This window comes from Procambarus clarkii, chromosome 15 (genome assembly GCF_040958095.1).
Source record: "Procambarus clarkii isolate CNS0578487 chromosome 15, FALCON_Pclarkii_2.0, whole genome shotgun sequence".
Lineage (NCBI taxonomy): Eukaryota > Metazoa > Arthropoda > Malacostraca > Decapoda > Cambaridae > Procambarus > Procambarus clarkii.
In genome coordinates, this window is record NC_091164.1 from 12,545,945 (window position 1) to 12,571,282 (window position 25,338).

The 25,338-nt window shown below is 46.4% G+C and overlaps 1 protein-coding gene across 1 annotated transcript; it reads right to left on the reverse strand.

Annotated features, from left to right (window-relative positions):
• Positions 1-201: 201 nt before the first annotated feature.
• Positions 202-25,240, reverse strand: LOC138364918 (uncharacterized). Its single transcript, XM_069325002.1, has 4 exons — positions 25,179-25,240; positions 21,849-22,030; positions 14,018-14,251; positions 202-1,190 (listed from the first exon to the last, which is right to left on the reverse strand). The coding sequence occupies exons 1-4, from the start codon at positions 25,238-25,240 to the stop codon at positions 202-204; spliced, it is 1,467 nt and encodes a 488-aa protein (XP_069181103.1).
• Between the last annotated feature and the right edge of the window lie 98 nt (positions 25,241-25,338).

A 25,338-nucleotide genomic window follows, 5' to 3' on the forward strand; every position in this document is an offset into this window, starting at 1 on the left:
ATATATATATATATATATATGCATTTATATTAAATGTTCTTAGTCTTGATTTACTAGTTGTAATTATTGACTTAAAGTAGGAACAACCTGAGAATTTTTCACAGTTTTAAATTTGGTTTAGTGTCCTGTTACGTGGCTTTCACTATTTTTTTTCTTCTTATAAGGAACCTTATCCTTATAAGAAGAATTATCCAGTGTTCCTTATAATGAAATAAAGAACTTATCCATGTCTGGAACTTGGATAAGTTTCTTATTTCCGTACTGATCGTAAATCCCAGTCAGTGTGAAGCTGTTTGCTGGTAGCTGTAAGTGTGAAGCTGTTTGCTGGTAGCTGTAAGTGTGAAGCTGTTTGCTGGTAGCTGTAAGTGTGAAGCTGTTTGCTGGTAGCTGTAAGTGTGAAGCTGTTTGCTGGTAGCTGTAAGCGTGAAGATGTTTGCTGGTAGCTGCAAGCTTGAAGATGTTTGCTGGTAGCTGTAAGCTTGAAGATGTTTGCTGGTAGCTGTAAGCTTGAAGCTGTAAGCGTGAAGTAGTTTGCTGGTAGCTGTAAGCGTGAAGATGTTTGCTGGTAGCTGTAAGCGTGAAGATGTTTGCTGGTAGCTGTAAGCTTGAAGATGTTTGCTGGTAGCTGTAAGTGTGAAGCTGTTTGCTGGTAGCTGTAAGTGTGAAGCTGTTTGCTGGTAGCTGTAAGCGTGAAGATGTTTGCTGGTAGCTGTAAGCTTGAAGATGTTTGCTGGTAGCTGTAAGCGTGAAGATGTTTGCTGGTAGCTGTAAGCGTGAAGATGTTTGCTGGTAGCTGTAAGCTTGAAGATGTTTGCTGGTAGCTGTAAGCTTGAAGATGTTTGCTGGTAGCTGTAAGCTTGAAGATGTTTGCTGGTAGCTGTAAGTGTGAAGCTGTTTGCTGGTAGCTGTAAGCGTGAAGCTGTTTGCTGGTAGCTGTAAGCGTGAAGATGTTTGCTGGTAGCTGTAAGCTTGAAGATGTTTGCTGGTAGCTGTAAGTGTGAAGCTGTTTGCTGGTAGCTGTAAGCTTGAAGATGTTTGCTGGTAGCTGTAAGTGTGAAGCTGTTTGCTGGTAGCTGTAAGCGTGAAGATGTTTGCTGGTAGCTGTAAGCTTGAAGATGTTTGCTGGTAGCTGTAAGTGTGAAGCTGTTTGCTGGTACTCTGGTATACAGACTTTTGTCTCTTTTTGTTCTCTGTGTTGAAAATTATATCCTTGTGATTTTCTATGTCTTTGTATCTTGAAGTTATAATGGCTTAGTTGCTTTGGTGTGTGAGGAAAGGGAGAATGTCTGTCTGGTGTTTAAACTGTAATATTGGTGGGCACTAACAGCCCAATTTATACCGCAGTACCGTGTGCTGCAGTCAATCGTATTCTCAGGATAACATAGATATCATATATTCTCAGGATAACATAGATATCATATATTCTCAGGATAACATAGATATCATATATTCTCAGGATATCATAGATATCATATATTCTCAGGATAACATAGATATCATATATTCTCAGGATAACATAGATATCATATATTCTCAGGATAACATAGATATCATATATTCTCAGGATAACATAGATATCATATATTCTCAGGATAACATAGATATCATATATTCTCAGGATAACATAGATATCATATATTCTCAGGATAACATATATAACATATTGTGGATATAAATCACGTTTTAACGCATTTTATCCATTTTGGTGGGTAATTATTATTATTAATTTTATTATTGTTATCTTCCATCTATAAAAATGCCGAAGTTTTTAGAATTACACAAATATTTAAAATTGTGCTCTGAGAAACCCAGGCAAGGAAGAACATATATTATATCGTGATCCTTGGAAACTATCTGTAGGAATTGGTTCTAAATCTGTAAATTAAAACACTGTAGATCCTTAGGAGGAGCGTAGAGGCCATTGCTCCTCTGAACCTCCTCCTCTGAACTGAAGCTCCTCTGAAGGTATGGTAGAATGAGGTAAACGGCTTTGTTGATATTGTCTAATTCCCTACTTTATCCGTCTGTCCTTCCCTGGTTCATGTATTGAAGCCATAAATAGCTTATGTGTGGAAGGTTCGTATATTAAAGCCACTTTGCCAATGAATGAAAAGTTGTATATTGAACCCAATTATGTGTGGACTGGTCATATATTGAGTCTGCTTACCTTATGTGTGGGTAAGCTCACCTTACCCACACATATCAGCATATCCACCTCATCACTGCTTACCAGTGATGAGGTGGATATGCTGGGTCCACTAATATGTGAAGTGTTTAAATAAATGATAAACACCCAGTAGACAAAATATTGAAGATGTTCTTGCGAGGCAGGATCAAGTATAACACTTAAGGTTCATGCTCTGTGATGATATGAAACACTTGTTTACTGAGTATTTATATACAGTAGTATATCATATTAATAATAATAAAATTAATAATAATTACCCCAAAAATTGATAAAATGCGTTAAAATGTGATTTATATCCACAATATGTTATATATGTTATCCTGAGAATATATGATATACTACACAATACACAATACATTAAATTACACAACTACACAACAATTAAATTACACAACAATTAAATTAAATACACAACTACATTAAATACACAATAAAGGAAAAAAAAAGGGAAGGGGGTGGTAGGAGAAAAGCACACAGAAACTGTATTGGAGGGGACCTACATTCCCTCCAATGCGTTATGTGTGGTTTCCTCCGAGGCTATGGGTCCCCCTTCTTCCAGCCAGAGGTGGTACTCCCTTCCCTATATATATATAAAAATGATATACTACTGTATATTTAATGTAGTATTTTCCTTGTAAATTGATGTATTTATGACTTGTATATTATTTAATAAAGATAAAAAAATTTTGACTTTTATTTTTTTTTTTTTTTTAGTTACAACTGCCTCTCTCCCTTCCCTTTCTCTCCTTCTTGTTGCTGCTTTATGGACCGTCTCTTCCTCTTCTCCTCGTCTCCTTTTTAATCTCCTCTCCTCCCTCCCTACGCCATGCGCCGCTCGTGGATCAATGTCACATTATCTGTCTGCTCTTTGATCCGGATTTTTTTTTTAAATTTGTCTTGATATCTTCAGAACAGCTGAATGTGTCCTTTAGCTTCTCTCTGTATGTTACATCGCATTGGACTTGGTGTGTGTGTGTGTGTGTGTGTGTGTGTGTGTGTGTGTGTGTGTGTGTGTGTACTCACCTAGTTGTGCTTGCAGGGGCTGAGCTCTTTGGTCCCGCCTCTCAACTGTCAATCAACTGGTGTACAGGTTCCTGAGCCTACTGGGCTCTATCATATCTACATTTGAAACTGTGTATGGAGTCAGCCTCCAACACATCACTTCCTAGTGCGTTCCATTTATTAACTACTCTGACACTGAAAAAATTCTTTCTAACGTCTCTGTGGCTCATCCGGGTATTGTGTGTGTGTTTGTGTGTGTGTGTGTGTTTGTGTGTGTGTGTGTGTGTGTGTGTTTGTGTGTGTGTGTGTGGGTGTGTGTGTGTGTGTGTGTGTGTGTGTGTGTATGTGTGTGTGTGTGTGTGTGTGCTGCTACAAGTACCCTAGAGCTTTGGGAAAAAGGAAATCATCAGAGGAAACTCATTATCAAGAGTATGAATAACAACAGTTGGGAGATATGAGGAAGATGGAAGCAGTAAATTCTAATCCCCCCCCAACAAATAACCGAAAACCAACGGAAGAATATGGTAAATGCAACAAGACTCGCATGAAAGTTGTAGACACAGTAACCCCAGATTCAAGGGGGGGGGGAGCAAAACCCCAGATTCAAGGGGGGTGAGTGGGAGCAAAACCCCAGATTCAAGGGGTGACTGGAGCAAAACCCCAGATTCAAGGGGTGACTGGAGCAAAACCCCAGATTCAAGGGGCGGGAGCAAAACCCCAGATTCAAGGGGGGGGGGAGCAAAACCCCAGATTCAAAGGGGGTGAGTGGGAGCAAAACCCCAGATTCAAAGGGGGTGAGTGGGAGCAAAACCCCAGATTCAAGGGGTGACTGGAGCAAAACCCCAGATTCAAGGGGGGTGAGTGGGAGCAAAACCACAGATTCAAGGGGTGACTGGAGCAAAACCCCAGATTCAAAGGGCGGGAGCAAAACCCCAGATTCAAGGGGTGAGTGGGAGCAAAACCCCAGATTCAAGGGGGGTGAGTGGGAGCAAAACCCCAGATTCAAGGGGGAGGGTGGGAGCAAAACCCCAGATTCAAGGGGGAGGGTGGGAGCAAAACCCCAGATTCAAGGGGGAGGGTGGGAGCAAAACCCCAGATTCAAGGGGTGAGTGGGAGCAAAACCCCAGATTCAAGGGGTGAGTGGGAGCAAAACCCCAGATTCAAGGGGTGAGGGGGAGCAAAACCCCAGATTCAAGGGGGAGGGTGGGAGCAAAACCCCAGATTCAAGGGGGAGGGTGGGAGCAAAACCCCAGATTCAAGGGGGTGGGTGGGAGCAAAAGCTAGGATTCAATTACTTGGGGGATTTCAATCACAGAAATAGACTGAATCAGTAAAGAACCCCCCCCCCCCCACTTAAGGTGGGCGTGTTGAGACATGGGAATAGAACAACGATAGACACAAGAGCCAAACACTTCCTGAAACAACACATTACAGAACCCACAAGAGTTCTATAATGGTTCTGTGGGGTTCTGTTCAGAATCAACAAGAACTCTATAATGGTTCTGTAGGTTTCTCTTCAGAATCAACAAGTTCTATAATGGTTCTGTTGGGTTCTGTTCAGAACCAACAAGAGTTCTGTAAAGAGTTCTGTGGGCCTGCAGGCCGTTCCTAGCAACAGCCTGTTGGACGAGTCGGGGAGTAGAAGAACTCCCAGAACCCTCTCCAGGCATGCTCCAGTAAGGGGAGAGGCCCACCAGAAATACTAGACATGGAGCAGCCGCGTCTAGCAGCCTGGTTAATCAGTCCAGCAACCAGGAGGCCTGGTCGACGACCGGGCCGCGGGGACGCTAAGCCCAGGAAGCACCTCAAGGTATGGTGTTCACTCAAAATGAGTCAGATGTCTAGAAGATGAGAGGGCGCCTGACAGCTGAGTGGACAGCGCTTCGGATTCGTAATCCTAAGCTTCCGGATTCGATCCCCGGTGGAGGCGGAGACAAATGGGCAAAATGTTTCCGTCACCCCTGATGCCCCTGTTACCTAGCAGTAAATAGGTACCTGGGAGTTAGTCAGCGGCTATGGGCTGCTTCCTGGGGGTGGAGGCCTGGTCAAGGACCGGGCCGCGGGGACGCTAAGCCCCGGAAGCTCCTCAAGGTAACCTCAGGGTAAGGTATGCCACCTCTACTCTTCACCTGTGTCCTCTTGTCCTACCTTCACTCTGTTCGAAGAGGCCTTATCTAGCTTGTCTATTCACTTTAGTATCTTGTATATTGTGATTATGTCCCTCTCTGTTTTTCTATCAACTAGGGTTGTGAAATTTAGTTTTATTAGCCTCATAGCTTAACCCTCTTAGTTCTGGCACCAGTCTTCTGGTGAACCTCTGTACTTTTTTCATATGTGGTTTTATGCTTCACAAGATGCGGCTTCCATGCGTATGTTAATATTGTTATTATGTTTATATGTGTCTATGATGTTAGTGTTGGAATTATGTCAGTGGTGGTGATGGTGGTGGTGATGGTGGTGGTGGTGATGGTGGTGTTGGTGATGGTGGTGGTGGTGATGGTGGTGTTGGTGATGGTGATGGTGGTGATGGTGGTGGTGGTGATGGTGGTGGTGGTGATGGTGGTGTTGGTGATGGTGTTGGTGGTGATGGTGGTGTTGGTGATGGTGGTGGTGGTGATGGTGGTGGTGGTGGTGGTGATGGTGGTGGTGGTGGTGGTGGTGGTGATGGTGGTGTTGGTGATGGTGGTGGTGGTGATGGTGGTGGTGGTGATGGTGGTGTTGGTGATGGTGGTGATGGTGGTGGTGGTGGTGGTGGTGGTGATGGTGGTGGTGGTGATGGTGATGGTGGTGGTGGTGGTGATGGTGGTGTTGGTGATGGTGGTGGTGGTGATGGTGGTGGTGGTGGTGGTGGTGGTGATGGTGGTGGTGGTGATGGTGGTGGTGGTGATGGTGGTGGTGGTGGTGGTGGTGATGGTGGTGGTGGTGGTGGTGATGGTGGTGTTGGTGGTGGTGGTGGTGGTGGTGGTGATGGTGGTGGTGGTGATGGTGGTGGTGGTGGTGATGGTGGTGGTGGTGATGGTGGTGTTGGTGATGGTGGTGGTGGTGATGGTGGTGGTGGTGGTGGTGATGGTGATGGTGGTGGTGGTGATGGTGGTGTTGGTGATGGTGGTGGTGGTGTAACACGGGTTCGGGTACCTCTCTCTCTACTTCTCTACCTTCTACTCCCTCTACCCGTATTCTTACTTTTATTTCTAAACCAAGGGACTCCAAAACTTTTAACAAAGCCAACTCCACGCCACGTGGTCCTAAGACGATTGACCGACTTAGGATTCTACACCCAGTATGACGTGACCTAAGCTCTGAACAAAACCCTAGAGTCACCTCTGCTGCCACCACCAGACCAGTAATACAAGAGCAATGATCGAGGTCTGGATCGATCACGCTAATTAATCAACCTAGGGGCTTGATTCCCACTATAAACGATGACCTTGAGTGTGGAATAAATTACACGGTAATGATAATTCCGATTCGATGTTAGAATCGGCGCCCAATGCAACTCTGCCTCGTGTGGACCACGTGACCAGGACAAGTATACACATAAAACACATGGAAACAATAAAATGCAAATTAATAACAAATTTAATTTATTAAAAGAAAACTAAAACAAAATCTAAATATGTTCACTCCCTATCACTTTAACACTCCCTACTTGACCTGAGTGGCAAATGAGAAGACTATTTCTATAATTAACAATAGCAACTATACCTTGGGCGACCAGCTAGATGTCTTGGCTGGTCTTGGGGAGAGGTAAGATGTTTGACCTCTCCCAGCTGCTTCCGTGACCACACTGATTTTTTCCTTGTCTGGACTACCCCAGACAGAGTATTGTATTGTTCCGCATCGCTTACCCAGTTACTTTAGCAAGGTTAAGTTATAACAATTAAACTCTGTTGTACTTAATTGATCCAGACTGGTTGAATTATTTTACTGAATTAAATTACACAAGCCTCTAACGGCAGAGCTGTTCCCGATCACAAAAATGGTTATTAAAACTTTGAGAAATAGTAGACCTGTCAACCCCTGATGACCTATGACCGCCGGTCACTCCGCCTTAAAAGTTAGATCTGATTCGTGACGTCACTGATGGTGACTTAAACTCAATAATTAGAATACTCTTGATATTGTACCCAGTACTATTATACAATATAATTTTAATGCAAAATGAATAAAGGCTAATTTTCTCTAAATTACTGAATACTATAGGATGATTCATTATACGCAGTTATGAACAAAGCGTCGGTTATTTCCACCGCGAATTCCCCTGGGGGTCAGGTCACCATGCGGCTCAGCTTCCCATTCTCTTTTGTCGATAAACCACTCTGGATAATTCTTACAACAGCCTAGTTTGTTACAGTGGTGATGGTGGTGGTGGTGGTAGTGGTGGTGGTGGTGGTGGTGGCAGTGATGGTGGTGGTGATGGTGGTGGTGGTGGTGATGGTGGTGGTGGTGGTGGTGATGGTAGTGGTGGTGGTGGTGGTGGTGGTGGTGGTGGTGGTAGTGATGGTGGTGGTGGTGATGGTGGTGTTGGTGGTGGTGGTGATGGTGGTGGTGGTGGTGGTGGTGGTGATGGTAGTGGTGGTGGTGGTGGTAGTGATGGTGCTGTTAGTGGTGGTGGTGGTAGTGGTGGTGCTGGTGGTGTTGGTGGAGGTAGTAGCAGTGATGGTGGTGGTGGTAGTGGTGGTGCTGGTAGTGGTGGTGGTGTTGGTGGCAGTGATGGTGATGGTGGTGGTGGCGGCAGTGATGGTGATGATGATGGTAGTGGTGGCGACAATGGTGATGGTAATAGTAGCCATGATAATTGAGGGCGGGGGATCTGGAAGAGGCTAGACAGGCGATGGGAGGGGGGGGGGGGGAGGAGACTGCTGGAGGCAGGTATGGACAGTAGGTGGTGGGGAGGGTGTGGGGGGGGGGCAGTAGTACAGGGGAGTGTGTGGTGCAGGTGGTGGGAGGGAGAGGGACCAAGGAAGGTGGAATGGGTAGTGGTAGAGAAAAAGACAGATGCACGGGCGCCCCCCCCCCCCCCCCCACACACACACACACACAAATTGCGTCAGCCGGAAAAATGATAGGATGGATTACGAGAATTTTCAAAGCCAGGGATCCCATCACAATGGTTGTACTCTTCAAGTCACTTGTGTTGTCCCGTCTCGAGTACAGCTCAGTAATCACTTCCCCCTTCAGAGCAGGAGAGATTGCTGAAATAGAGGGAATACAGAGAACATATACGGCACGCATAGACGAGATAAAGCACCAAAATTATTGGGATCGTCTCAAAGCTCTATAAATGTACTCACTAGAAAGGAGACGAGAGACATATCAAATAATATACACCTGGAAGATACTGGAGGGCCAGGTCCCAAATCTACACAGTAAAATAACAACGTACTGGAGTGAACGATATGGAAGAAAATGCAGAATAGAACCAGTGAAGAGCAGAGGTGCCATAGGCACAGTCAGAGAACTCTGTATAAACATCAGAGGTCCGCGGTTGTTCAACATCCTCCCAGCGAGCATAAGAAATATTGCCGGAACAACCGTGGACATCTTAAAGAGAAAACTGGATAGTTTTCTAAAAGGAGTGCAGGACCAACCGGGCTGTGTTGGGTATGGGGGCCTGCGGGCCGCTCCAAGCAACAGTTGATTGACAGCACGCTGGACTTGTGATCCTGTGGTCCTGGGTTCGATCCCAGGCGCCGGCGAGAAACAATGGGCAGAGTTTCTTTCACCCTATGCCCCTGTTACCTAGCAGTAAAATAGGTACCTGGGTGTTAGTCAGCTGTCACGAGCTGCTTCCTGGGGGTGGAGGCCTGGTCGAGGACCGGGCCGCGGGGACACTAAAAAGCCCCGAAATCATCTCAAGATAACCTCAAGAAACTGGTGGACCCAAACTCTCACAAATCAAGCCTGGCCTCGGGCCGGGCTTGAGGAGTAGAACTCCCGGAACCCCATCAAGCAGGTACACACACACACACACACACACACACACACACACACACACACACACACACACACACACACACACACACACATGGATGACGAATTACTAAAGAAATTGTTCACAACTTTGTTAGACCAAAGCTAGAATATGCAGCGGTTGTGTGGTGCACATATCTTAAGCACATCAACAAACTGGAAAAGGTGCAACGACATGCCACTAAGTGACTCCCAGAACTGAAGGGCAAGAGCTATGAGGAGAGGTTAGAGGCATTAAATATGCCAAAACTAGAAGACAGACGAAAAGGAGGTGATATGATCACTACGTACAAAATAGTAACAGGAATTGATAAAATTGACAGGGAAGATTTCCTGAGACCTGGAACTTCAAGAACAAGAGGTCATAGATTTAAACTAGCTAAACACAGATGCCAAAGAAATATAAGAAAATTCACTTTCGCAAACAGAGTGGTAGACGGTTGGAACAAGTTAGGGGAGAAGGTGGTGGAGGCCAAGACCGTCAGTAGTTTCAAAGCGTTATATGACAAAGGGTGCTGGGAAGACGGGACACCACGAGCGTAGCTCTCATCCTGTAACTACACTTAGGTAATTACACTTAGGTAATTACACGATGATTGGGTTGACTATGCCTGTCTGGACCGACCTTACGGTTACCCAAAGAAGGCTTTTGACGGAGTTACACGCAAAAGGTTGTTCTGGAAATTGGAACATGCTGGAGAGGTGACAGGGAGACTTCTGACATGGCTGAACAATGTTCTAACTGACAGACAGATGAGGGTGATAATCAGAGACAATGTATCTGACTGGAGGAGTGTTACTAGCGGAGTACCACAGGGTTCAGTTCTTGCACCAGTAATGTTCATCCTCTACATAAACCATCTACCAGAAGCAATACAGAATTATATGAACATGTTTGCGGATGATGCTAAAATACTGAGGAAGATAGGCACAGACGATTGTAATGCCCTTTAAATTTATCTACATAAAATAGTGGAGCGTCAAGTGGCAAATGGAATTCAATGTGAATAAATGTCATGTTATGGAATGTGGAATCGGAGAAAATAGACCACACACAACTTATAAATTTTGTGGAAAGGAATTACAGAACTCTGCTAAAGAACGAGACCTGGGGATGGTTTAGGATAGTAAACTGTCGCCAGAGGAACACATAAAGAACATTGTGAGAGAAGCGTATGCGTCGCTTTCCAACTTCAGACTTGCTTTTAATTATATGGATGGTGAAATACTAAAGAAACTGTTCATGACCTTCGTGAGACCAAAACTGGAATATGCAGCAGTTGTGTGGTGCCCAAATCTCAAGAAGCACAAAAATAAACTGGAAAAAGTCCAAAGGCATGTTACAAAATGGTTCCGGAATTGAAAAACAAGAGTTACGAGGAAATAATTCAGACGCTAAACATGTCAAAAATAAAAGATAGAAGAAAAAGAGGTGATATGATCACCACTTACAAAATACTAACAGGAATCGACCAAACTGACAGAGAGGAATTCCTAAAACTAGCAACTTCACGAAAAAGAATACACAGATTCAAGCAAAGGAAACAAAGGTGCCGAAAAAAATATTAGAAAGTTTTCTTTTGAAAACAAAGTGGTAGACGGTTGGAACAAGTTAAGTGAGAAGGTGGTGGAGGCCAAGACCGTCAGTAGTTTCAAAGTGTTATACGACAAAGAGTGTTGGGAAGACGGGACACCACGAGCGTAGCTCTCATCCTGTAACTACACTTAGGTAATTATTTAGGTCATTACACTCACATTTATACGCACGCGCGCGCGCGCGCACACACACACACACACACACACACACACACACACACACACACACACACACACACACACACACACACACACACACACACACACACACACACGCGCGCACACGCGCACACATAGGGGCCTCGTAGCCTGGTGGATAGCGCGCAGGACTCGTAATTCTGTGGCGCGGGTTCGATTCCCGCACGAGGCAGAAACAAATGGGCAAAGTTTCTTTCACCCTAAGTGCCCCTGTTACCTAGCAGTAAATAGGTACCTGGGAGTTAGTCAGCTGTCACGGGCTGCTTCCTGGGGGGTGTGTGTGGTGTGGGGGAAAAAAAAAAAATAGTAGTTAGTAAACAGTTGATTGACAGTTGAGAGGCGGGCCGAAAGAGCAAAGCTCAACCCCCGCAAAAACACAACTAGTAAACACACACACACACACACACACACACACACACACACACACACACACACACACACATATATATATATATATATATATATAACTGAAAACTCACACCCCAGAAGTGACTCGAACCCATACTCCCAGAAGCAACGCAACTGGTATGTACAAGAGGCCTTAATCCACTTGACCATCACGACCGGACATAATGAGGTGATAGCCGAGGCTATTTGAACCACCCCACCGCCGGCACTCGGATAGTAATCTTGGGCATAGCATTTTACCAAATCACCTCATTCTTTGGGGCACACGTGAGGAACACAAATGCGAACAAGCCTGAATGGTCCCCAGGACGATATGCAACTGAAAACTCACACCCCAGAAGTGACTCGAACCCATACTCCCAGAAGCAACGCAACTGGTATGTACAAGAGGCCTTAATCCACTTGACCATCACGACCGGACATAATGAGGTGATAGCCGAGGCTATTTGATTACTATCCGAGTGCCGGCGGTGGGGTGGTTCAAATAGCCTCGGCTATCACCTCATTATGTCCGGTCGTGATGGTCAAGTGGATTAAGGCCTCTTGTACATACCAGTTGCGTTGCTTCTGGGAGTATGGGTTCGAGTCACTTCTGGGGTGTGAGTTTTCAGTTGCATATCGTCCTGGGGACCATTCAGGCTTGTTCGCATATATATATATATATATATATATATATATATATATATATATATATATATATATATATAATCAACTCAACTGTCAATCAACTAATGTACAGGTTCCTGAGCCTATTGGGCTCTATCATCTTGTCCAGCTTGTCCAGGTCTTCTTGAAGCCTCAAGCTGTCCTCCTCTGTCTTAATCCGTCTCATAATTTTGGCGTCGTCAGCAAACATTGAGAAGAATGAGTCTATACCTTCTGGGAGATCATTTACGTATATCAGAAACAGGATAGGTCCGAGTACAGAGCCCTGTGGGACTCCACTGGTGACTTCACGCCAATCTGAGGTCTCACCCCTCACTGTAACTCTCTGCTTCCTATTGCTTAGGTACTCCCTTATCCACTGGAGCGCCCAACCAGTTACTCCTGCCTGTTTCTCCAGCTTATGCATCAGCCTTTTATGGGGTACTGTGTCAAAGGCTTTTCGATAGTCCAAAAAAATGCAGTCCGCTCATCCTTCTCTTTCTTGCCTAATCTTTGTCACCTGATCGAAGAAGTAGACAAGTACCAGTGGACAAGTACTATGGTACATTGTACCATTAGACAAGTACTATGGTACATTGGGCCAGTACACAACTACCATGGTACATATCTGCCTATTTAAAGTCTACCTGATGATGGTTTTGGGAGGCGCTGTGATCTATGATACCCCCCCCCTCCCTGGCTGCTCAATGAGGCTGTTAGTGGGATTTTTTAGGGAAATTCCTGTGCGGGCCCTAAGCCTCTGGCTGGCCCACTGCGCGGGCCCTAAGCCTCTGGCTGGCCCACTGTGCGGGCCCTAAGCCTCTGGCTGGCCCACTGTGCGGGCCCTAAGCCTCTGGCTGGCCCACTAAGTGTTGCTTGTTTCTGTTTTACTTGGGCGGAGTATGAGTATTCATGACTTGTATGGTCGCTTCAGTAAGATTTTGTGCCAAGTGTTTAACAACTTCTGCTCTGGTAAATCTAAGTTAAAATCTTAATGGGTTTGTTACTGTGCACTGTGTTAGATAATGTTCCAGTGGTCTGTTGTGGCTGTAACTGTGCACTGTGTTAGATAATGTTCCAGTGGTCTGTCGGGCAATCCTCCACAGTGCTGACATTTCCTCTCATCTTCCGGAACCTATAAGCCTATTTCCCATGCACATGGGTATCCAAGCCTGATGCGATGTAAGTGTACTTCTGTTGTTCTACTGCTCCCTTTCATCAAACTAAGTGGTTCGTAGTTGGTTGAATTCTTGTACCAACCCGCAGATCCTGATGTTGTAACTGCTGTGTTGTGGTCACTGTACATCTTTTGCATTGTTCTGTTTCTAATTACTTTCTTAATCTGTGATAGACTCTGTGGTATGTAAATGTCTACATTTCTTCCCTTAGTTGCAAGTTTTGCAGCTTCGTCTGCAATGTCATTTTCTATTATTCCCACATGACTTGGCACCCAGTTCGTAAGGACCCGACAGCTTGACGTTTGAGTGTTTGCATTAATGATATGACATTTGTGATCAGATGATACCTGCTTGATACTTGCTTGATGGGGTTCTGGGAGTTCTGCTTGATGGGGTTCTGGGAGTTCTGCTTGATGGGGTTCTGGGAGTTCTGCTTGATGGGGTTCTGGGAGTTCTGCTTGATGGGATTCTGGGAGTTCTGCTTGATAGGGTTCTGGGAGTTCTTCTACTCCCCAAGCCCGGCCCGAGGCTAGGCTTGCCTTGTGAGAGTTTGGTCCACCAGGCTGTTGCTTGGAGCGGCCCGCAGGCCCACATACCCACCACAGCTCGGTTGGTCCGGCACTCCTTGGAGAAAACAGTCCAGTTTTCTCTTGAAGATGTCCACGGTTGTTCCGGCAATATTTCTTATAGTCGCTGGGAGGATGTTGAACAACCGCGGACCTCTGATGTTTATACAGTGTTCTCTGATTGTGCCTATGGCACCTCTGCTCTTCACTGGTTCTATTCTGCATTTTCTTCCATATCGTTCACTCCAGATGGATGTTATCACGTATGTGTTCTTGTTGCAAGGTTTCAGTGACAGTTCTCGGATCTGTATGTATGATAACATGTTGTCGGTGTTCAGCAAGAGCATGTTCCAAAGCCTTTTGAATGGCTAGCGTCTCTGTTTGTAGAGTCGAACACCCATTTGAGTCTCTATTATTTACAGTCTCTAAACTATTTACAGAGTTTCTTGCCTTAACTGCAGCTCCGATTTCTTGTCCCTGCTGGTCTGCTGATCCATCTGTGAAACATGTGAAGCTGTCAGATGCCAAGTTTGCTGCTAAATACACCTGTTACCTGCTTCATACCTGCTTGATGGGGTTCTGGGCGTTCTTCTACTTCCCAAGCCCGGCCCGAAGCCAGGCTTGACTTGTGAGAGATTGGTCCACCAGTCTGTTGTTTAGAGCGACTTGTGACAACTTGTGACTAGTGCAATATTACGTAGCATATATTGTGCAATATTGCTTACTATGGTATTTGCAATTTGTCTTTCTATATTTGTATTATTTGAGTGATGTGTCTGTCTTTGAGTATATCTGACTATCTCTCTGACGTCTAATTCGTTAATATTTCTAACTGTTGATGCTGACAATGAATCTATCAATAGAGGGAGGGGGGGGGGCACGTGAACCTGGGGTGTGGGGGGAGGCATTAATCATGGGAGTGATGTCGACATTAGCGTAATCCATATTAAATCATAAATCACTTCGAGGAACGCTAAGGTATGCCCCTGTGCATCTTTATCTTGTCCTGCGTGCGAGCGGGGCGGGGAGGGGGCGGGGTGTGGGTGGATGGGGCGGGACAGGGTGGGAAGGGGCGGGGTGTGGGTGGATGGGGCGGGGCGGGGTGGGGGTGGATGGGGCGGGACAGGGTGGGAAGGGGCGGGGTGTGGGTGGGGGTGAATGGGGCGGGACAGGATGGAACTCGACGGGGCAGGGCTGAGAGGGGCCGGCCTAGGAAGCTTGTAGCAAAAAGGGGCGTAGATTGAATAGGGACGGGTGGGGGGGCGGGGCGGAGCAAAGGAGAGGCGGGGCTGGGGCCTGGCTAGGTGACGAGCCCAGAGGACCTAGGCGGAGCGTGATGGTGTTCTATCCGTTGGCAACATTGAAAAAAAAAACCGGATCAAGCAACATTGAAAAAAAAATCCGTGAAGTAAAACTGAGTTGGGGGGTGTGGGGGGGGGGGAGGGGCGTGGAGCCGGAGGAACGAGGGGGGAGGGGGTGGCGGGGGTAGTGCTGAATGATGCGAGCATGTGGGGGGGGGGATCATTGGGCGGAGCTGGGCTGGGGTGGGTGGAGCTATGGTGGGCGGAACGATCTGGGAAACGGTACATCTAGGCGGGGAGGGACGGGGCGAGGTACAGCTGGGGCAGCACGGGGCGAGGTACAGCTGGGGCAGCACGGGGCGAGGTACAGCTGGGGCAGCACGGGGCGAGGTACAGCTGGGGCAGCACGGGGCGAGGTACAGCTGGGGCAGCACGGGGCGAGGTACAGCTGGGGCAGCACGGGGCGAGGTACAGCTGGGGCAGCACGGGGCGAGGTACAGCTGGGGCAGCACGGGGCGAGGTACAGTTGGGGCAGCACGGGGCGGGGTACAGCTGGGCAGCACGGGGCGGGGTACAACTGTACCTCACGGGGCGGGGTACAGCTGGGCAGCACGGGGCGGGGTACAACTGTACCTCACGGGGCGGGGTACAACTGTACCTCACGGGGCGGGGTACAGCTGGGCAGCACGGGGCGGGGTACAGCTGGGCAGCACGGGGCGGGGTACAGCTGTACCTCACGGGGCGGGGTACAGCTGGGGCAGCACGGGGCGGGGTACAGCTGTACCTCACGGGGCGGGGTACAGCTGGGCAGCACGGGGCGGGGTACAGCTGGGGCAGCACGGGGCGGGTACAGCTGTACCTCACGGGGCGAGGTACAGCTCAATAACAAAAGAGGACCAAGATACAATAACAAAAGATGAATAAATAACAATAATAAAGAGGAAGGGAAAGTAATAATAAAGAGGACCAAGATACAATAACAAAAGAGGAATAAATAACAATAATAAAGAGGACCAAGAATGGATAATAAAAAGAAACAGTTCTTAATGGAAATAAAATCCAATAAGTATGAGAGGAGTATTTTGCTTCCTATGTATTTTAGTAAGTTTTATTTTATCAAGACTATTTTTATTACTAGTAAAATACTCAGAAATAAATAAAACTGATTACATTGTTTATAAATAGCCTTAAATGCATTGTAGATTTAATATGCAGGAGCCGATATTGTAGGTATGATATGTAGTAATCTATTTTACAGTTGATATACACTATCCGATATTGTAGATTTGGTATGCAGTAGCATTACCTGGATTTTACCTGGGGAGGGTCTCTGGAGTTCTTCTACCCAGGCTCGACTTGTGATAACTTGGTCCAAAAGGCTGTTGGTTGGAGTGACTTGCAAGAACTAAAATAACACCATACTGGAGTGAACGATATGAAAGAAAATGCAGAATAGAACCAGTGAAGAACAGAGGTGCCATAGGCACAATCAGAGAATACTGTATAAACATCAGAGGTCCGCGGTTGTTCAACATCCTCCCAGCAAGCATAAGAAATATTGCCGGAACAACCGTGGACATCTTCAAGAGGAAACTAGACAGTTTTCTTCAAGGAGTACCGGACCAACCGGGCTGTGGTGGGTATGTGGGCCTGCGGGCCGCTCCAAGCAACAGCCTGGTGGACCAAACTCTCACAAGTCAAGCCTGGCCTCGGGCCGGGCTTGGGGAGTAAAAGAACTCCCAGAACCCCATCAACCAGGTAGAACTTATCTAAGTACCTCTTGAAGACGTCCACCTTCGTTCTGGTAATATTTCTAATGCTTGCTGGGAGGATGTTTCTCTGATTGTGCCTATGGCACCTCTGCTCCTCACTGGTTCTATTCTGCATTTTCTTCTGTATCTTTCAGCCTATTTTCGATTTTATATTCAATTGCCGATATTATAGATTCGCTACGCAGTAGGCGATATTGTAGGCTTGGTCTACAGTATTGTGTATTATTGGTATTGAAAATATCTACGTGAGTTTGAAATACATCTGATGATAAATAACTAAGCTTTCGCTAGAGTACTTTCAAAATACAATCTCAGAACACAGTAGTGTCTTGTATTTATAACACCATTGTATTGTACTGTATTTTCTGCATTGTATCGCGTGTCAGGAGCGAGCCATAAATTCAACCTCCTCACCCCCCCCCCTCCCCCCACCCCACCACCACCCCCCTCCCCCCACCCCACCCCCCCCCACCCCTCACCCCCCACCCCCCACCCCTCACCCCCCACCCCACCACCCATCTGCTCATTTGAATATTCATAAAACAATTATCTGATTCATTTTTCCGTATCCCTGACACACGGCCGTATTTCGGTTGAGAGGTTGATAATGTCTTCCAGTTTATGTATGGAAATGGACAACTAGCATTTTTTGTTTTGTTTAGTGTGCCTTTAATGGGCTGTGTTTTATCGCGTGGAAATTGGTGATGTATTTGCTAGTTATCTCTGCTGGATCGACGCCCTTGGTCCTGGACTTTCTAACCGTCGGTTGTCTACTGTGGTGACTCTCATTCATTTTTTTATTTACCATATCTCTCTCTTTCTTTCTCTCTCTCTCTCTCTCTCTCTTTCTCTCTCTCTTTCTCTCTCTCTTTCTCTCTCTCTCTCTCTCTCTCTCTCTCTCTCTCTCTCTCTTTCTCTCTCTCTTTCTCTCTCTCTTCTCTCTCTCTCTCTCTCTCTCTCTCTCTCTCTCTCTCTCTCTCTCTCTCTCTCTCTCTCTCTCTCTCTCTCTCTTCTCTCTCTTTCTCTCTCTCTCTCTCTCTCTCTCTCTCTCTCTCTCTCTCTCTCTCTCTCTCTCTCTCTCTCTCTCTCTCTCTCTCTTTCTCTCTCTCTCTCTCTCTCTCTCTCTCTCTCTCTCTCTTTCTCTCTCTCTTTCTCTCTCTCTTTCTCTCTCTCTTTCTCTCTCTCTCTCTCTCTCTCTCTCTCTCTCTCTCTCTCTCTCTCTCTCTCTCTCTCTCTTTCTCTCTCTTTCTCTCTCTTTCTCTCTCTTTCTCTCTCTTTCTCTCTCTCTCTCTTTCTCTCTCTCTTTCTCTCTCTCTTTCTCTCTCTCTTTCTCTCTTTCTCTCTCTCTTTCTCTCTCTCTTTCTCTCTCTCTTTCTCTCTCTCTTTCTCTCTCTCTCTCTCTCTCTCTCTCTCTCTCTCTCTCTCTCTCTCTCTCTCTCTCTCTCTCTCTCTCTCTCTCTCTCATACACACACACGGAGACACGTTTATCCCGGCCCAAAAGGAGAAAAACGAAAAGCAACAGAACACACTATGGTTCAATCAGGAATGTAAGGTAGCGATGCAGTTGAGTACAAGATCATGGAGAAACTACATTAATAACAGAACACAGGGAGACAGAGCAGGAAGAGATACCAGAGGGCCAGCAATCAGTACCTCAGAGTGAGGAGAGATACAGTGTGAAAAGGACATCGCAAATAAAGCCTACACCCAACCAAGACTGCTCCACAGCCACATCAGGAGGAAAACAGCAGTGAAGGAACAAGTGATGAAACTAAGAAAATGGGAAGATTCACAGAGAATGACAAGGAGGTGTGTGAAAAACTCAACTTGTGATTCCAGGAGATCTTCACAATTGAGCAAAAAGAAGCCCCAGTACTAAATGAGGAGAAGGAATTTGAGGAATCTTGGAGGAATTTGACCTCACCAGTGATGAGGTCAAAAGGAATATGTTGGAGCTGAATGTGACAAAGGCTGTTGGGTCTGAAAGAATTTCACCATGGATACTAAAAGAAGGTGCAGAAGCACTAAGTGTGCCATTCTCTATGGTGTATAACTGGTCACTGGAAACAGGAGACCTACCAAGAAAGCAGGAAGACAGCTAACGTAGTCCCAATATACAAAAAGGGTGACAGGCAAGAGGCACTGAACTACAGGCCAGTTTCCCTAACTTGTATACCATGCAAGGTGATGGAGAACATTGTGAGGAAAAGGCTCGTAGAGCATCTGGAGGGAAATAGCTTTGTAACACACCACCAGCATGGGTTCAGAGATAGTAAATAGTGCCTCAAGGGTTTAATAGAATTCTATTGTATTCTATATTATATTATATTCTACACATGTGGAAATTGAGTACCCAAATGAGCCAAAGATACATTAGAAATAATTTGTTTAGTGTCAAAGTAGTTGACAAATGGAATGCATTAGGCAGTGATGTGGTGGAGGCTGACTCCATACACAGTTTCAAATGTAGATATGATAGAGCCCAGTAGGCTCAGGAACCTGTACACCAGTTGATTGACGGTTGAGAGGCGGGACCAAAGAGATGTAGCTCAACCTCCGCAAGCACAACTAGGTAAGTACACACACGCACGCGCGTATATCCCCAGTATGCAGCCCGTAACAGCTGTCTTAACTCCCAGTACCTATTTACTGCTAGGTGAGCAGGTGCATCAGGTGACAGATCTTCTGCCCTTTGTATTCACCTATTTGTGTCTGCAGGATCGAGCATGAGCTCTTGGACCCTCGCCGCCTTTCTAGCCGTCGGTTGTATACAGTAATGACTTATCAAAGGTACAATCTAGGTCCTATTTCCCCTATTATATCTACTTTATAAATGATTAATGGAGTTTGCTTCCACAACCTGCTTCTTTACCTCATTCCCTTTTCCCACTATTAACGCTAAATGAAAAACTGTATAATATCTGTATGACTCACCTGAGTCAAGCTCCCACCCATACTCACATCTTCTATTCGTATTCATGGTGAATATTTCCTATTTCCACTGTCAGTCCCTCTAAGTATTTCATACATCTCATATCATGTCTTCCACCCTCTCTCACTCTTTCTCCCTCTCTCTCTCTCTCTCTCTCTCTCTCCTTCTAGCGTGGTCAGGTTCAGTTCTTTCAGTCACTCTTCATATCTCATCCCTTCACAGTTCTGAACGAGCCTTATTGCAAACTTCAGAACATTGTCTAGTTTCCTTATGTGTTTCTTGCAACCCGTTCTCGCACTTGCTTACAGTCAATATTGGCTTATTTAATAAGTGCATATGTGACATACTAATTGATTGTGAATATTTTAGTTTCCCTTGAAAAGCTTCATAGAAAACACCGACCTCACCTAACCTTCTTAGTATGTTAAGATAAGCATCTTATTGCTTCTTATTTACACTTAACCTCTACCGTTGATAGGTTAAGTAATAAGTGTAAATAAGAAGCAATAAGATGCTTATCTTAACATACTAAGAAGGTTAGGTGAGGTCGGTGTTTTCTATGAAGCTTTTCAAGGTAAACTAAAATATTGGCAATCAATTAGTATGTCACATATGCACTTATTAAATAGGCCAATATTGACTATAAACAAGTGCGAGAACAGGTTGGTTTCTTTAGTCTGTGTCTGGACGATGGGGCAGCGTAAGACTGGCCTCACGTAGGCAGTGTAAAGCGCCCTAAAAGCTTCCTCACTTAGGTTCCTGAATGATGTTCTAACTTTTGCTAGTGTAGAGTACGCTGCTGTCGTTACACTGCTTATATTGGCAGCGGTGACTTCACCGGAAGGCAGCGGTGACTTCACCGGAAGGCAGGGGTGACTTTACCGGAAGGCAGGGGTGACTTCACCGGAAGGCAGCGGTGACTTCACCGGAAGGCAGCGGTGACTTTACCGGAAGGCAGCGGTGACTTTACCGGAAGGCAGCGGTGACTTCACCGGAAGGCAGCGGTGACTTCACCGGAAGGCAGGGGTGACTTCACCGGAAGGCAGGGGTGACTTTACCGAAAGGCAGCAGTGACTTCACCGGAAGGCAGCGGTGACTTCACCGGAAGGCAACAGTGACTCAACCGCAAGGCAGCAGTGACTTTACCGGAAGGCAGCGGTGACTTTACCGGAAGGCAGCGGTGACTTTACCGGAAGGCAGCGGTGACTTTACCGGAAGGCAGCGGTGACTTTACCGGAAGGCAGCGGTGACTTTACCGGAAGGCAACAGTGACTCAACCGCAAGGCAGCAGTGACTTTACCGGAAGGCAACAGTGACTCAACCGCAAGGCAGCAGTGACTTTACCGGAAGGCAGCGGTGACTTTACCGGAAGGCAGCGGTGACTTTACCGGAAGGCAGCGGTGACTTTACCGGAAGGCAGCGGTGACTTTACCGGAAGGCAGCGGTGACTTTACCGGAAGGCAGCAGTGACTTTACCGGAAGGCAGGGGTGACTTTACCGGAAGGGTAACATTCATTCACACTCATATAAGTATGCGCCTCTGGAGTCGGTGTGACGCCCTCTCCCAGGTCTGTTGTTCCTTGAGTCGTTACAGGAAGGTAACGACTCAAGGTACACCCTTCGTTGTGTACTGTCCCTGTGGTCTCCTGTCACCTGTTTCCATTTCCATCACTCTACATTTGTTCGTGTTGAACTCCAGTAGCCATTTCTCTGAACATCTCTGTTTTTCAACGGGGGGTATTCTGCACATCTTGCCCTGCCTTCTGGTCTCATGTGATGTTATTTCTGTGTGCAGGTTTGGGACCAGCCCCTCTACTATTTTCCACGTGTAAATTATTATGTATCTCTCCCGCCTGCGCTCAAGTGAATACAGATTTAGGCTCTTTAGTCGGTCTCAATAGTTTAGATGTTTTACTGAGTGGATTCTAGCAGTAAAGGATCTCTGCACGCTCTCCAGGTCAGCAATTTCTCCAGCTTTGAAAGGGTCTGTCATTGTGCAGCAGTACTCCACTCTAGAGAGCACAAGCGTCTTGAAGAGTATCATCATCGGTATAGCATCTCTAGTGTGAAAAGTTCTTGTTATCCAACCTGTCATTTTTCTTGCAGTTGTGACGGCTACTTTATTGTGTTCTTTAAATATAAGGTCTTCCGACACGAGTACATCCAAGTCCTTTACATTGCTTTTTTGTTCCAAGTTATGAGTTGACTGCGTTTTGAACGTGGTTTCTGCTTTTATATTTAATTTTTTTTCTGTTGCGCAGGAGCTGGAACTTTTGATTATATACCATGTTATTTTCTGTAGCCCATAGAAAGACCTGATTTACATCTGATTTGAGGTTTCTATTTCTCTACCTAACCTTAGCCGTTCTTGGGATAGGGTGCGACTCTCAAGTTGTTCCGCGATTCGTTTTCTTTGCCTATATAGGGAACGACGTTCCCGTTCTAATCTGCATGTCTTCATATTTTTTCTTAGGGGTATGCGGTTTGAACATATTTCTAGTGCTACTGAGCTTATTTTTTCCAGGCACTGGTTCAGGTTTGCAATTTCTCGCTGTTCTTCCCAGCTCATTTCTGTGAGGTCTTGGTTTATTTGCTCCCTGTTAATCTGTTTATTATTAAAAGTGAATTTGTTGAATTCTCCTGCCCTAGGGCTTGGGACTGGTTTAGAAGGTCTATTCCCCATGCTTGTCAGAACTTCAATTAAGTTGTGATCTGAGTAACAAGTATTTGTAATCATTATTGTCCTGATCAATTCATCATTATTAATGAAAATGAGGTCCAGTTTGTTCTACTATTTGCTGGTTTAAGGCAAACCTGTTGCACATCCGTAGCAGGTCATATGCATGTGCCTGTTCATTTAGGCTACTTCCTGGCATTCTTTCTGATATTACTGTATTAGCCAGGCGCTTCCATTTCAGGTGCCGTAGGTTATCTTGAGGTTATCTTGAGATGATTTCGGGGTTTTAGTGTCCCCGCGGCCCGGTCCTCGACCAGGCCTCCACCCCCAGGAAGCAGCCCGTGACAGCTGACTAACACCCAGGTACCTATTTTACTGCTAGGTAACAGGGGCATAGGGTGAAAGAAACTCTGCCCATTGTTTCTCGCCGGCGCCTGGGATCGAACCCAGAACCACAGGATCACAAATCCCGCGTGCTGTCCGCTCGGCCGACCGGCTCCGTAGGTTGAAGTCCCCAAGCAGGATGATGTTCGAAGCTGGATTTGTGAGGTTTTCCCAAGCAGTGCTCTATTTTCATTAGTTGGTCTTTAAACTGCTGAGGGTTTGCCTCCGGTGACTTATATACACTAAGTCACAGATACATTATATACATCTACTCCATTGTATTTGGGCACTATCTTGATGCAAAAACAATTTACTTTTAAAATCATCTACGCCTTCAGTTCCCATACATTTGACCGTGCTCGCCCTGATTTATAATGCACATATCTTCTACGGCAGCCTTACCAGTTTGTCTGAGTATCTCGTATGTCGCTGTCATAAGTCCTCGATTCTGTGTGTCATCAAGTGCGGTGAGATACAGTTTCCTTAGTCTTTTCTCACTGTTTAATCTTGCCATTTCTGGAAAGAAAGTCGTTGCAGTCCTCGGAACTTGTTCGTGTTTGTTGACACTCTCAAGGTGCCACGCTGGAGCGACTTTCCTCCCACTACGGGCTCACCATAGCCCGTGCTACTTGGAACTTTTTGTTCCAGGTAGCGAATCTTGAACAACAACAACAGACTTTCCTCCTGTTATTCTTTTTTTCTCCGAGTCTCTGTTATCTTTTCTTTTGTTCTTTTCGTTTAATTTCAGCCATTCCCACCCTCTCCCAATCTCCTGTCACTGCGTTCCACATCTACACATTACTCTCTCACCCTCTTCCTGTCATCTACCCGTTTCCTATTCCGTCTCGCTCCCCTTTCCTTGTCCTACACTATTCTTTGTGTATCCTTTTCCCATCTCCTTTTCACTCTTTTTTCCCACTATTTTCCCATCACCTCTTACCCGATTTACTCCCCCCACTCTAGGAGTGGCATTCCCCCTCCCATGGCTCCACTCTTCACCCGTCCTTCTCACCCGTCACCTTCACCCGTCCCCCTCACCTGTCCCTCTCACTCGTCCCCCCTCACCCGTCCCCCCTTCACCCGTCCCCCCTCACCCGTCCCCCTCACCCGTCCCCCCTCACCCGTCCCCCTCCCATGGCTCGACTCCTCACCCGTCCCCTTCACCCGTCCCCCTCACCCGTCCCCCCCCTTACCCGCCCCCCCCCCTTACCCGTCCCCCCCCCTTACCCGTCCCCCCCCCCTTACCCTTCCCCCCCCCCTTACCCGTCCCCCCCTTACCCGTCCCCCCCTTACCCGTCCCCCCTCACCCGTCCCCCCTCACCCGTCCCCCCCTCACCCGTCCCCCCTCACCCGTCCCCCCCTCACCCGTCCTCACAGGGAGAGATACTGAGGGACAATAGAAACTAGAAATAGAAGCAGCAGCAAGACTAGTTGTTATAACAGGAATAGGTGGGCTAAATAGGGAAGATATACACCACCAGGGGGAAGAATAGGGAAAAAGGAGAGTGATTAAGATGTTGAGAGGGAGGAGGAGGAAGGAAGAGGAAGATGTGAAAGGAGAGAGAGGGGGAGGAGGAGAAAGGGATGGGTGAAGAGTCATGAATAAAGCCATTTATTTCCGGTGTTTGCTCTGTCTACCGTATTTATTGGATTTTGGCTGCCTTTATTGTGATGGGTAAAGTTTGTTTACATGGGTAAAGTTTGTTTACATCCTGGAGCGCCTGCCACGTGTTTCGTCCAGCTCGACCCCCTCGTGTGGTGAAAATGTACAATGTGTACTTGTGTACATATATATGTGCACAAGTATATGTACTTGTGTACATATTTCTTCTCAATTGGCGCTTTTTTCAAATTTTTCGACGTGGATGTTACAAGATGAGTGAATCCGGATGTCGAGTGCTTCCTGTCTGATTGTCTTTGAGGTCCAACAGCCTGGTTGACCAGTCCAGCCACCCGGAGGCCTGGTCGGGGACCGGCCGTTGAGCCTAGAAATCTACGCAAGGTATATCTTGAGGTTATCTTGAGATGATTTCGGGACTTTTTAGTGTCCCCGCGGCCCGATCCTCGACCAGGCCTCCACCTTCCCGAGGAAGCAGCCAGTGACAGCTGACTAACTCCCAGGTACCTATTTACTGCTAGGTAACAGGAGCATCAGGGCGAAAGAAACTCTGCCCATTGTTTCTCGCCGGCGCCCAGGATCGAACCCGGGACCACAGGATCACGCGTCTAATGTTCTGTCCGCTCAGCCACCGGCTCCCCCACGAGGCTGGGGTGTCATTATGTGCAAGATTTTCTCAAGACTAATAGGAAAGGGTGAGAATAGCTTCAGCTACCTCATCCCTTTGTGTGTATTTTACCTCAATAAACTTATTTCAATTTCAATTTCAATAGGAAGAGCTTCAAGAGGTGTTATACGCATACTTTAGTTCTATGTCTAATTTGTCTAATTCTAATTTGTAGTACCAGTAAATATTTTTACTCAAGCCAATTTTCTGATATTTATTAATTTTCTCCAAT